This window comes from Sorex araneus, chromosome 4 (genome assembly GCF_027595985.1).
Source record: "Sorex araneus isolate mSorAra2 chromosome 4, mSorAra2.pri, whole genome shotgun sequence".
NCBI classification, from domain to species: Eukaryota; Metazoa; Chordata; class Mammalia; order Eulipotyphla; family Soricidae; genus Sorex; species Sorex araneus.
In genome coordinates, this window is record NC_073305.1 from 126,582,997 (window position 1) to 126,597,475 (window position 14,479).

The 14,479-nt window shown below is 38.7% G+C and overlaps 1 protein-coding gene across 2 annotated transcripts in view; it reads right to left on the reverse strand.

The window, feature by feature from the left end:
- The window catches only part of MCHR2 (melanin concentrating hormone receptor 2), a 36,741-nt gene that overhangs the window by 11,241 nt on the left and 11,021 nt on the right, over positions 1–14,479 (reverse strand). For both annotated transcript variants that reach the window (XM_004605690.3, XM_055136304.1), the window contains exons 2-3: positions 13,712–13,919; positions 3,712–3,921 (exon numbers count right to left, since the gene is read on the reverse strand). In XM_004605690.3, coding sequence (XP_004605747.2) covers positions 3,712–3,921; positions 13,712–13,893 — 392 coding nt within the window. In that variant the 5' untranslated portion in view covers positions 13,894–13,919. The remainder of the gene's footprint in view (positions 1–3,711; positions 3,922–13,711; positions 13,920–14,479) is intronic.

Sequence of the window (14,479 nt, forward strand, 5' to 3'; positions counted from 1 at the left end):
ACTAACAGCACTGAAAATTTCTCTGTCTCCTTGCTCTTTCAGTTTTGCACAAGAGACAGGATGGTTAGTGCTCAGTTGAGAGATCCCGTAGCATGCAGGAGAGGGGCTATGGCTGGGCTATTCAGTCACTAGCCTCCTGCACAGCTCACTTTGTTACCTGTGCTAAAGAGACAATGTTCCCCTCCTTCCCTGCTGGGAAAGGAGATGAGGCCATGGTCATACAGCAACCCAGCTATCACTCTCTCTGGGATTAAAGGATGATAAAGACATGGTGTTGATTAGGGAATCTTTTCTAGAATATCCACAGTGAAAGCTCTCCACAAACTTTAGATTAATGTGAGAATTCTTGCCATGACTCACAAAGTCTCTTTCTATGTTGTTCTACCAGCCACCTGGTTGGTAGATTGTGCCAATCTTTTACTGATCTTCCTTCAAGCTCTTCCCACTTTCAGGGCTGGTCATGCTGTTCTGTCTGCCTGGGAGGATTACTTCTGTCTCTGTTCTTCCTTTAAATCCTTATGTTTCCCCCCATCAGAGAAACCTTCCTTGATAACCCATGCTGTTTGCCCATGCCTTTAAGTATAGGTGGTAGAAGAGCTTTACTTTTCCTTCCGAGGGAGTGTGTGGATAATTATGTGGCAATATACACTTGTCAGTTACTGTCTACACCTCTAGACTGGAAGTTTCACAAGGACAGAAGTCCTGGCCAGCAATTTGATTCTGTTGTATCACTTGCATCCAGCATAATTGTTGGCATATATTCTGTGCTTAAATTGTATTTATTGAATGGATGAACAGCAATGATATAAAATAAATAGGGAATCTTAATTTTTAATTATTGACAATGATATTTTAGAGAATCTGCTTATACAAGTAGTCACTTATGGTAGTCTGGGTAGCTTTAATTTGAAGGAAAAAATTGTTTGAATTTATATGCACACAAAATTTTCATATCGTTTCACAGGCAGGATCCAACAATTAAAATGTATACACTCATTTAGTAATATTAATTAAAGAAAGAGCAATGAGGGAATTTTGGAAACATTTGAGTTATGGATATTTATATTGGCAACTGAAATGCATTTAATTTATGCACAATAAGTAATACTGAGAGAATGGACATTTGGTTATAGGCTTGAAAGGAAAGCCCATTTATGTTTTATGAAATTTCATATTTTTGTTGAATTTTAATTAATTTAATAGAGCTATGATTATAGAAAATGCAGAAGGGAAAGGTTTAGTTTTACACTCTTAATTTGTCACTGGATACTTGATCCACGATCAAGGAAAAGAGCCTGAGTGATTTTAATTATTAAGCATAAGCTTAGCATTCTTTTTTCAATCAGAGTAAGAAAAACAAAGAAAATGATATTCAGGTGTACAAGAAACATGTTAAGACACACCCACTCATGTGTGCAAGCACACACGCACACACATACAGTCATGTGAATCTTGAGTTCATCTATTGCAAGACAAATGATGGATGTACATGTATATGTAGTTTATTTGCAGTTAGAGGTTTACAGAAGAAGCACAATTTACCCTCTTTTTAAAAAAGTCAATACGTTTCTTCCTTCAAGGTATAAAGTATAGAATTTTATTTTATTTTTGGGTATTCGGTCACACCTGGCAGTACTTAGGGATTACTCTGTGCTCTGTGCTCAGGATCACTACTGGTGGTACTCAGGGCCATATATGGTACTGGGCATTGGGCTGCAATTGGCCACAAGTAAGGCAAACACCACAAGCCCTGTACTATCTCTTTGGCCCCTGAAGTTTTGTATAATCTTCAAGAATGAGATTAGTTGGTAAGGCTGTGATTTAGGTTATTATTTTTTTTTACAGTGGACCTGGAAGGTTCAGGGTCCTCTCCCTGGTGTTGAAGCTTTGGTGAGTTTACTAGGGTTTTCTCAAGACCCTGTCAACATCGGCTGATACCAGCTTAACTAACTACACCTACACAGTGCATGGATTAAAATATGGGATAATAATTATAAATTGAGAGACATACTCTGCACTTTGAGAATTCTCATTTTAGAAAAACATCAGGATTAAAAATACATTAAATAATGATCATTCATGTTTGAATAATATGATCCAGTGACTGATTTATATAAATCTTGCTATTCCTTTGTTTATCCACCTGAAGAACTTCACATTAATTCTACATTCTGAAGGCCCCTGGGAAGGAGAAAAGTGGCAGAGCTCAGGAAGAAGTTAACAGGAAATTTTAACACAGCTCCCAAGACATTCATTTACTGATTCATCAATATGTTTTTTAGTACTCAGGTGCCAATCATTGTTATACAGATATGTGGGTTTTACTAGTCATCAAATACCTTGCTTTGTGGAATTCACACTTGTGGCGTAGGGAAAAGTAGGTGATAAACAATCACAGTACATTCCTACACAAAATAAAGTATGTATTAATTTGAGCAAAGAAGAAAGAAACAATAGATTAGGGCAAGTGGGATCAAGTGTGTTGGGCTGCAGTTTGATTGTTCTCTGTATATTGATTATGGACATATTTATTACTCTTGTCCTTAAAGCCAATGCAGGGTGCATCCTATATTACATATTTCTAAAGAGGCCAAATGGGGAGACAGAATCTAGATACTTGCTATCTCTAGAGCTGGGCAGTGTGAGTCTAAACTGTGCTCCTACCACTGGCTTCAAAAATACCATTACTGTCACCGTTTTGAATTACATTGACTTACATAGCTGGTAAAGATTGCTATGGCACATTCAAGGCCACTGTGGTTAATCAATCATAAAATATTTTCATTAACTATAAAAATGGTCTTACTGGCATGTTTCTTTAAAATCTCACTGTATAGGAGCCTATATCTACTTCATTGATACCTCAAAACTCCGAAATCATAACAAGAGTATGTAAAACAGGGAACATAAGCAGAAATAGTCCAGGATAAGTGAAAAGACCCTTTCAGGTCTTCGTTTTGCCATTGACTCTCTGTGCCTCCTAAAATCCCCTAACCTTTCTGGATCTCAGAATAATAGGGGATTGATGATGATGATGATGATGATGATGATGATGATGATGATTGTTATCATTATTATTAACATAGATTCTGTTTTCTAAAATTTCATAACTTTATTATTTTTTATTGATTGTTTTTATTTTAGGGCCCCACCTGGCTGTGCTCAGAGGGCACACCTGGCAGGGCTCGGAAGAAGATAATTGAACTGGAGTCAACTGCATGCAAGGCAAGCACCTTATACCCCTGTACTTCTCTCTCTCCAGCCTTCATTATTTTCCTTGTAGTGAATTGTAAACAAAATCAAGGTCCAAAAGAACTTTTAGAAAAAAAGAAGATTCTAGTGTGATTAGTTTTCCCTTAAGAAAAGACTCTGTAGGGGCTGAAGCGATACTGCAGTGGGGAGGGCTTTCACCCTGCAGGTGGCTGCCCCGGGTTCCATAATTGGCACTGCATATGGTATCCCAAGCCCCACCAGGAGTGATTACTAAGTGCAGAGCTGGGAATAACCCCTGAACATCACCTGGTGTGCCCCCCCCCGAATAGATTCAACAGTTGGAAAAATATTCTTAAGAAATGTATCCTATAATGAAACAAAGAAAGGTGAGCTTTGCTTTTTACAAAATGGCACTGAGTTTGCATAAATTGGGATCATCTTGGGGAAGCTCAGGCACTTATAAATTATGTCAAGTGTTGTCAGAGTTTTTTCATTTACCTGTCTACACTCATTACCGTCATGATGGCACTACAAGCAAATTGGTTGCAGGTATCCAGGGATGTAATGATGGTGCACAGAGGTCCTCCAAACACCCATTCTCCTCCCCGGGCCCACTGATGAATAAGAAAAGGCATTCCAATGATGTGGACCAGGTCAGCCATAGCCAGATTGCAGATATAAATGTCAGGAATCGTTTTTTTTCTGGATCTGAAATAAAGGGAGGGGAACCAATAATTGACATAGAAAGTATACACTTGTTTCTATTTATGCCATCTACTATGATTTTCCAATTTTCAGGATTAATTTTAACTGTTAAAGGAAAACCTACACAAATGCATCACATGAGTACCTAATCTTATATATACTTAAACATATTGTACTGTTTATCTGATGATGATGGTGGTTTAAAAATGTGCTCACACATTCTTTGCTATTCCTAACTATAGGCAGAGCCCAGTTTCCTTCCTCTGAGTGTGGATTAGATACAGTAATTCCCTTTTAACATATTGAATATGGTGGATTTGATGGTGTATAATATTTGAAACAACAATAAAAATGCATGGTAGGCCATAGCTTTGGATTATATTTTTTTCCCTTCAGGGAAACCAGCTTCCATCTTGTGAGGATACTCAAGTAATACCACAGAGATGGACAGAAATTTCATTTCAAAAACTAGCCCCAGTTAGCTAAGTGTGTGAGTGAGCTACTTTGGAAGTGGATGCTCCAGGTCTTAGTAAGAATACTGTTCATCTGGGAATGGGGTGTTGGGCAACTTGACTAAAACTTTATGAGAGACCCTGAGCCAGATCCACCCAGTTAAGCTGCTCCTGCATCCTTTTTTTTTTCTTTTACTGTTTTGGGTCACACCCAGCAATGATCAGGGATTACTCCTGGCTCTGCACCCAGTAATTACTCCTGGCAGTGCCAGGGGACCATATGAGATGCTGTAAATCAAACATGAGTTGGCCACTAGCAAAGCAAACACCCTACCCGCTGTGCTATCACTCCAGCCCCTGTTCCTGCATTCTTAACCTTTAAAACTATATAAGATAATGAATGTTCATTGTGTTAAACCACTCTGTGTAGTGGTAATTTTTACATAACAACAAAAATTTACCACTCTCAGGATAGATCAGTGGGGAATGGCCTTAGCCTTTACTTATTCCTAATATCTAAAATAGCTCGACACTGAAAATGTTTTCTATTACAGAATATGATTTTTCCTACACTGATGCTGAAAATACTAAGGCCATTAGTTTAGAGAATTCAGTCAATACTTAGTTATATCAAGGTTAATCCATAGAAGAGATTATTCACTAAGACTCTGGGGTCCACTGTGGAGAAGCTATCTGAAACTACTGGGCTCGGAGAGTGCACTGAGAATGATCTCACGTCTCCTTCAGGGTGGATAAATGTCATGCAATCACGATGCGGCACTCTCAAGATGTGGCTCTGGAGATGCAGAGATAGTATAGTACTTAAGGTATTTGCTTTTCAAGCAGCGGACCTGGGTTCAATCCAGAGCATTCAATCTGGTCCCCCCAGCCAGAAATAATTTCTGTGTGCTGAGCCAGGAATAACATCTGAGCATCGCTGAGTGTGACCCCCCCCCCGCAACAAGATATGACATTCTAATTTATTCTGAATATTCTGAGAGGGACTAAGGGAAAAGTACAATTAGCAGGGTGTTTGCCTTGTTCATGACTGGCCAGGGTTCAATTCTAGGCATCCCACATGGTCCATAGAGCAATTGCCAGGAATGATCCCTGAGTCTAGAAGCAGGAGTTAAGCCCTGTCCACCGAGTTTGGCTTCAAAACAAAACAAAACATAAAACCAAACATGAAGAATTTTCTAAGCAAAAAATCGCAATTTAAAATTTGTGTGGGCTTAGAATCTGGAAAAAACCCGAGTGCCCTAGAACAGATGACTGGTTGAAGAAACTTTGGTACATCTATACAATGGAATACTATGCAGCTGTTAGAAAAAAATGAGGTCATGAACTTTGCATATAAGTGGATCAACATGGAAAGTATCATGCTAAGTGAAGTGAGTCAGAAAGAGAGAGAGAGAGAGACATAGAAAGATTGCATTCATCTGTGGGATATAGAATAACAGAGTAGGAGACTACCACCCAAGAATAGTAGAAATAAGTACCAGGAGGTTGACTTCGTGGCTTGGAAGCTGGCCTCACATTCTGGGGAGAGGGCAACTCAGATAGAGAAAGGAACACCAAGTAAAATGTGGTTGGAGGCCACACAGGGGAAGGGTGATGAGTGCTGAATGTAGACTAGAGACTGAACACAATGGCCACTCAACACCTTTATTGCAAACCACAACACCTAATTAGAGAGAGAGAACAAAAGGGAATACTCTGCCACAGTGTCAGGTTTGGGGTGTGGGGAGATGGGATTGGGGGGGGGTGGGAAGGATGCTGGGTTTATTTGTGGTGGAGGATGGGCACTGGTGAAGGGTGGCTTCTCGAACTTTGTATGAGGGAAACATGAGCACAAAAATGTATAAATCTGTAACTGTACCCTCACTGTGACTCACTAATTAAAAAATAAATAAATTTAAAAAAATAAAAATAATTTGTGTGGGCTTAACTTTTGTGTAGGGAACTCAATAATAAACAAGTATTTTCATACGGAAGACAGTTTTATTAATTCAATGTTTTGTTGTATGCCCTTATGCTTTGGGGCTACAGAGTTAAGTAACTCACAGAAATGAGCAGGTTTATGAAGCTGGAAGGAGCTATGGTCTAGCCATGTGTAAACGAATGGTAAATTACAATATGATCAGAGGAAGGTAGAGACATGCACAAGGAGCCTACCAAAGGGATCTCTGCTTCTGCCCCATGGGGGAAGTCAAGGCAGAAGCAAGACTGAACTGACTAGCCAAAATAATGAATGAAAGTTGCCAAAGAATTAGCCCTAAGCTTATGCATAACTGCTTAGTACACTCTAGGTACGGGAGGAGTGCTCTGTGGTTTGAAAATTAGGGCATTTCTTTATTATTCACAAGCATGCTAAGTCTTTGGCCTTTGAATTTTGTTCTTCATGTGAGAGATCAGTTGGGGTGAAAATATTTTACACAGGCTCTGGCAACATGCTCTGCAGGAAAGTTACTGTCCCTAGTGCTCACTCTACGGTCACATTCTAGGTATTGTTGGTGCCATTAATGAAGCATGTTGGAGGCCTGGGACTCAGAATAGCAAGAACAAGAAGAGACTTTAAAGAACTTTGTGTTGACCCAAAGAGTAGCCGAATGACTACCCTTTGAATCTCATTCTTTGTCTCTGCTAGGCCATTGGGAGTGGGAGGTGGAGAGTGGACAGACGAGGGGACAGAATAAAAGTTACTAGAGGTCTCTTGGCTATAAGGAATTTCAGGTTAAGAAACAAAAACACAAGCAAACATACCACCACAAAAGTCCCTGTACATCTTACCCTATTAAATGGATGTTATTTCCATTTGAATGGGAATATATATCAGAGGATTTTATGTAGGTCCCGATTGCAGTAATTACATCCCTGGCCTTTGCTCTTGTCTGGAGAGATACCCATCATTTACGGACACAAATTATGGTAATGCTACTGTAGAGGACAGAATGGGTCACTAACTGGTAATTAAAAAAATTAAATAAGGGTGTTTCTAGAGGATATTCTGTGTAGGAAAAAAAGAATTCTCAAGCAAATTTATGTTGTTATCAGGGCAAGAGACATTAGGATAGAAGATAGCATTTATATTTTTCTTGGTTTTTGTCACTGAAAGTGACAGCACAGAAATAAAAAAAATTAAAATGATAACATTCTGTGTATAAAACTTGCATTTAAAATTAGGTCTAAATTATCTTCTAATTTTCTATTTCCAGAGAAACATTATTAGAATTGTTTCTCATGAACAAACCCTTCAAATACTAAAAAAGAAAGTAACAAGTGAACGTTTTATTTAACATTTTCCCATATGGTTAACAATGTCAATCTGATGCTCACTAATTTGAGGAATGATAAAATAAATTGTAATCCATACAGTTGTTATAAAGCAGTATATGAGAATATTTAATCAAATAGAAAAATATTTAAGTAAAAAATATATATTAACCATGTCTATATAGCACAATCCTAAATGTATTTTACACACTTGATTGCAAACATGTTGAAATAGTATTTCAAGTGATCAAGTGATTGCATGTTTAGTGGTAGTATCGTGCTGGATTTTTAACTTTATTCTTTGTAAGTCTATTAATTTATTTAAATATTTATTATTTATTTGGCAGAGAGTCTCTTGCTCACACACCTGGCTGTCTTCCCCGGGGCCCCTCAGAGGGGATGGGCTCCAGCTTCCCTCCCACCCAGAGCAGAGCTCCCGGCAGCTGAAGACCACCAGAATATAGCTACAGCCATACTCAAGGCCCCTCTCCACACATTTGGACGGGCCTCATGCATGAAGGTACCCGCAGAGGAACCCAGGTGTGTGTAATCCCATCAATGGCCAACATCCAGAGACTTAAAAGCAAGCTCCCAGAAGCGCGCCGCCGCAAAGCAGATATCTTGTAGCCTACTTCTCACTCTGGGAGAAACTGACAAGCTTCTGAGAGTTTCCTGCCCACATGGGACAGCCTTGCAAGCTTCCCATGGTGTATTCATATGCTAAATCCAGTAATAAGCAGGATCCCATCCCCCTGACCCTGAAAGAGCCTCCAGTGTGACATCATTGGGAGGGCTGAGTCAAGAGAGACTTCTAAGATCTCAGGGAAAGGACGAATGGAGAGGTTACTGAGCCCGATGGAGAAATCGATGATTAATGGGATTTCGTGATCGTGATCCTGAAGTCTGTTTATTTATTATTTTGGATCACACCCTCAGTGCTCAGGGACTACTCCTGACTCTGTGCTAAGGATCACTCTTGGTGGGGCTCCAGGGAACTATATGGAATTCTGGGGATCAAATCCTGATTGGCCATGTGCAAGGCAAGTACCCTACACACTGTGCTATTGCTCAAGACCCACTCAATGTAAGTTTAATGTTAAAAATTATATTAAATATATTTGTTTTTACAATTAGACAAAAACATATGCTATGGATTATATAAAACTAACCATTGCACCATTTATTCAGCACTGTGCACTCAGGTCTACTTTCCCTTTTTCCTTGTTTTGTCCTATTTTCTTTTGCCAACTGGCTTGAGACTAGGTTCAGCCAATAGGAAGAACTCGTAAAGGAAAACTGGGGGAGGAGTGGGGAAGAAAAGGCAGTTCTTTTTATTCCCTTCTTTGCTGCTGACTTCCTGTCAGGGGCTGCCTCCCTTTCACGGCTCTAGCTATTCCCTGCAGCTCTGACTTCTTGCTCCCAGATCTCTCTGTGGCTAGAGTTGTAACAAGGAATTCTTGACTCCTGAGGCATGTACTAATCATCCCTTCCCCACTCTAGAGTGATAAAAATCACTCACCCTGCTCTAGGCACACTGCATAATATGGTGGAAAGAAAACCTAACTGGAAGTTTTATTTTCACTTTCGTGCCTTCATTTATAGTGTCCGTGGACAAAGTTTTTAACCTTTATAGATTTTTGATTTGTCTTGATGTATTGTACATGAGCAACAAAGGTTCTTTCCAAATATTTTTTTTAGTTCATTTGAGTAGTTGTAACTGAATTTAGTAGCATCTAAACCGTAGGAAATGTGTGCAGCAAGGGTATGGTCAACCCAAAGCATAGTATATAAGTGGCCAAAACTGACCATAATAAAGGTATGACTTAGAGACAACCATTAATCTGGATTTAAACTGAGTGGATAAAAAGAAAGAGCTTTGTTTTGAAACACTCCTCCTCCCTGTCTGTCTCAGCAACTGGACATTCCATCATTAGGTCATCAGTATTCTTCAGGTTAGCACTCTGTTCCTCTTTTCATTTCTTTCTATCCAGTTTTTTTGAGGGGGGAGAGGGAAAGGTGAAGGGCACATTTGGTGATGCTCAGGGTTTACTCCTGACTCTGCACTCAAGGATCAGTCATGGGGGGTTAGTGGATCAATATGGGATGCTGGGAATTGAATTTGGGTCAGCTTCATGCAAGGCAAGCATTCTACCCTCTGTACTACTACTCTGGTCCCTATAATTTCTGTATAAAATGAATACAGAGTTGAGAGGGTTAAAAAGTAAAGTGTGGTTTCAGCAATTCATGACAGTGTGTGAATTATTAGATTTAACAGAGAGATGACAAAGGAAATGTCATGATACGAATTTTTTTCATTTGGGGAAGGTTAGGGCATTCCATAGAGAGTTTCTCTGTCCACTTAAAGAAGCCTGTCAGTAGACAGGAAAAATATGAATTCAGGAGGTAGAGGTGGGGAACTGTCTAAGATAAACTTCACCTCATTTATTGCAGTAGTTTCCCATGCTCGACTATGGCTATGGAGAATAGTTGAGTAATAGAACTGAGTTCGTTAGTTTCTCTCTGGGGACAAGAAGGAGGAAATATTATGTTATAATTGGCTGAATTTTATTCCTATATTTCTAAACTGACTTCCTTTGAAAAGCTATAAATTTGAAGTGTGACAGACTAGTAATGATCTGGTTTCTCTGTAGTCAACCTCGTAGTGCACTTTAACTTCTTGCTTTTTTTTTTTTTAAAAGCTAATAGAACATCTTATTCTGGAAATATTATTTTCTTTACATCTATTTTTCTATGCATGCCTGCAGTCTCTCTTTTGCAAAGTTAGAAGTTAGTTTATTGCTGCTTCCCAGGATCAGTAATGAGCTCAAGTATTCCTCCTCTTCATTATTATTAAATCTTTTTTCAAATGTATCTTTTCAAATGTATAATTTTAAAAAAATTTTGTACTTTTAATTGGGCTGGAGTGATAGCACAGTGGGTAGGACGTTTGCCTTGCTCTTGGCCAACCTGGGTTCGATTCCTCCATCCCTCTCAGAGAGCCCAGCAAGCTACCAAGAGTATCCTACCCGCACAGCAGAGCCTGGCAAGCTACCGTGGCATATTTGATATGCCAAAAATAGTAACAAGTCTCACAATGGAGACATTACTGGTGCCCGCTCAAGCAAATTGATGAACAATGAATGGGAGGACAGTGTTACAGTGTTACAGACAGTAGTTTTACTTGAGTCACCCATTTTTCAAGAAATGACAAGGATCAGAAAGATAGTACAGAAAGTAGGATTTTTTTTTTTTGCATATGACAGTTCCTTTTTTTTTTTCCTTTTTGGGTCACAACCAGTGATGCACAGGGGTCATTCCTGGCTCATGCACTCAGGAGTTATTACCCCTGGTGGTGCTCAGGGGACCATATGGGATGCTGGGAATCGAACCCAGGTTGGCCGCGTGCAAGGCAAATGCCCTACCCGCTGTGCTATCGCTCCAGCCCCACGACAGATCCTTAGCATATTGGTTCCCCTGATCCCCACTAGGAGTGATCCCTGAGCATAGAGCCGGAAGTTAGCCCTGAGCACCATTTGGTGTGGCCACAACACCAAATAAACCAACCAAACAAAATGGAAGTAAGCAAATAAAGGATTATAGCACATATAATCAAAATATTAATAAAAAATAGCCTTAAAATTTTTGGAAATTTTCAAAACAAATTAGAAAAATTCTAAGTCTCCCTATGCTAAAATTAATTTGCTTACTAATGACTTCTGAAAAAATAATCGAGTTTTGAAGAGCTATTTACAAAGAACATATACTGGCAATAAAAAATTTAAGTTGCTTCCAGAATTTTTTTAAAGATTAAAAAAGTTATCTTTACAGCTTCATTAACATTTATCATATATTACTTCACATATTATGTATAAAATGTTAATGATATGAGTAAAAGCAGAATTTTCATAGTCATTTGGAAATAGATCTGTCAGTGTGATGGCTCAGGTTTCCTTTCTCAGTTATATAATTATTTGCATGCTACTGAGATTCTGTTTTCATGAATTAGTTATAATAGTTTGACTTTTAAAACAGTTTACATTTCATATTCTCCTTTTCCAACTTTGTCTTATGTGAGTAGATGGGATCAAGCTTTGTTCTAAGGTTCTAACAGGAGAAGGACCAAGAAGTTTATCTGGCTTCAAATGTCTTTAACGATTTTTTTAATAGGGTCTAAAGCCCAACACTGAAAACACATTGCATATAAAAGTTGCTTGTAAAATTATTAACATTTTTTTTTTGCTTTTTGGGTCACACCCGGAAATGCACAGGGGTTACTCCTGGCTCTGCACTCAGGAATTACTCCTGGCGGTGCTCAGGGGACCATATGGGATGCTGGGAATCGAACCTGGGTCGGCCATGTGCAAGACAAACGCCCTACCCGCTGTGCTATTGCTCCAACCCCAAATTATTACCATTTCTGAAGGGCTAATACCCTGGGTTGATTTAAATAAGTACAAGTTATATGAAAATAAAATAGTGAAGATATCAAGCAGTGAAGGAGCCACCTGCATGTTAATTCTAAATCAATTGGACAAGTCAGTGAAAAACAAGTTCAGTAGGTCCTGGATAACATTCAGTGTTGACTTTTTCCCCTATAATGTTAAGAAAGAAAATCCTAGTTGACAATGAACTAAATATTTATTTGAGAACTTGTCCTCATTATAATATATTCTTTAAGTTGTAGGTTCCAAGAACCTATCAACACGGAGAATTTGCTATAATCTGTTTTTATTATCCAGGTTATTTATTCTGTAAATTTGAGAAGAAGGAAATTTCCAAATGAGGAGATTAGAGAGAAGGCTGGAGATTTAGGATTGGTCTATATTGAGGGAATAGCCTGCCATCTGTGACTGTCTGAATAATTGGGTGTCAGGTAGTCCCCAATTATTTCCCTTTCCCAAGTAAGTGTAAAAAGGAGGGGCAGCAACTGTATATACCATAATTTAACACCACTGTAAATATGTCACCTTAATCCCCTCTTTCCCCTGCCCCTTTTCCCTGCCAGCTCTCAGCTGAGAGTCTTTCACCAGTTAAATCAGATCAACTTATTACTGAATAGTAAAATAGTTTTATTATAGTTTCAATCCTTGCCTAACACCATGTCTAGAGATTCTGATTTAACTTATCTGGGTTGAAATGACATATAGGATCTTAAATTTATTTTTCCCTTTTCCCTTTCTTGCAATGATCAGAGGACACACACACGCTGGCTTGTGTATATTTGCACATATGGTTGTAGTGTGACAGAGACTGCTCACTTTAACTGCTCTAGGGATTGCAAACAGCAGTACCATTGGGATTGTCCTTTGTGTGAGGAGTAGCACGGGGGATAGAAGTCAAACCTGGCAAAATTGCAAGACAGACGTCTACCACTGAGCTATTCCTAGGGACCCATATTATTTTAGAATAAAACAAAACAAAAACCAAACCAAAACAAAACAACTCCCAAGTGGTTTTAATGCACAACTAAGATTTAGAATCATGTATCACTGTCACCCCGTTGTTCATCAATATATTCGAGCAGGTGCCAGTAACGTCACCATTCATCTCGCCTTGAGATTTTAGCAGCCTCTCCTTACTTGTCTTTCCCGATGATTGGAGGTTCTTTCAGGGTCAGGGAAATGAGACTGCTATTGTTACTGTATTTGGCATATTTAGAATATCTGTTCTAAAATTTCACTAACCTAACAGTAAGAATTGGCTCAGTCTTCTCATTACTTTTGTTTTTATTTTTGGGCTGCACAGCTGTATTCAGGGCTTACTCCTCACTCTACACTTAGGAATCACTCCTGGCAGGACTCAGTGGACCAGATGGGGTACCAGCGATCAAACCTAGATCTGTCATGTACAAGGGTAGTTCCCTATTTGCTGTACTGTCTCTTCAGCCCCAAATGTTATCATTTTATGAGATATAATTCTTATCAGATGATAATATACATAAATAATCTTTAATTATTTTAATACAATATATCCCAATCCTGATATTATTAAGAAAAATATAAGGAAGGAAAGAATTCATTTAAGAAGATTGAAATATCCCTAAATTATAGGAAAATGAAAGTCCTTACCTGATTATCGTGAATACAATAAGGATATTGCCAATTAACCCCATTGAACAGATGATTCCAATCATGGAAGGTAGGATGACTTTATCCACAATGCTGAGTGTTTTATAAGCAAACTCTTTATTCCAGGATTTGTTCAAAAGTTCAGCAGAGGTATTCCAATAGGATGAATGAAGTGAATTCATTGTTCATGAGTTTGCAGTGCTTCTCACTATGAAACAATAGAAAATGATTTATTTTTATTTTTGAGGCAGTTACATCCTCAAACAAGTGGATATTTTATGACCCAGCAATACCACTCCTGGGAATACATCCCAGAGATGGGGAAAAATACAGTAGAAGTGATATCTGCACTTGTATGTTTATTGCAGCACAGTTTACAGTGGCCAGAATCTGGAAAAAACCCGAGTGCCTGAGAACAGATGACTAAAAAAAACTCTGGTACATCTACACAATGAAATATTATGCAGCTGTTAGAATTTCATGATTTCATCTCTATGAAATCATGAAATTCACATATAAGTGGATGGACATAGAGAGTATCATGCTAAGTGAAATTAGTCAGAAAGAGAAGGTCAGACATAGAATGACTATACTTATTTGTGAAATATAGAGTAGCATAATATGAGACTAACACCTAAGGACAGTAGAGATAAGGGCCAGGAAGATCACACCATGGTTTTGAAGCCAGCCCCACGTGCTGGGGGAAAGGGCGATTAGGATGGAGAGGGGACCACTAAGTAAATGATGATTGGAGGGATCACCCAGTTT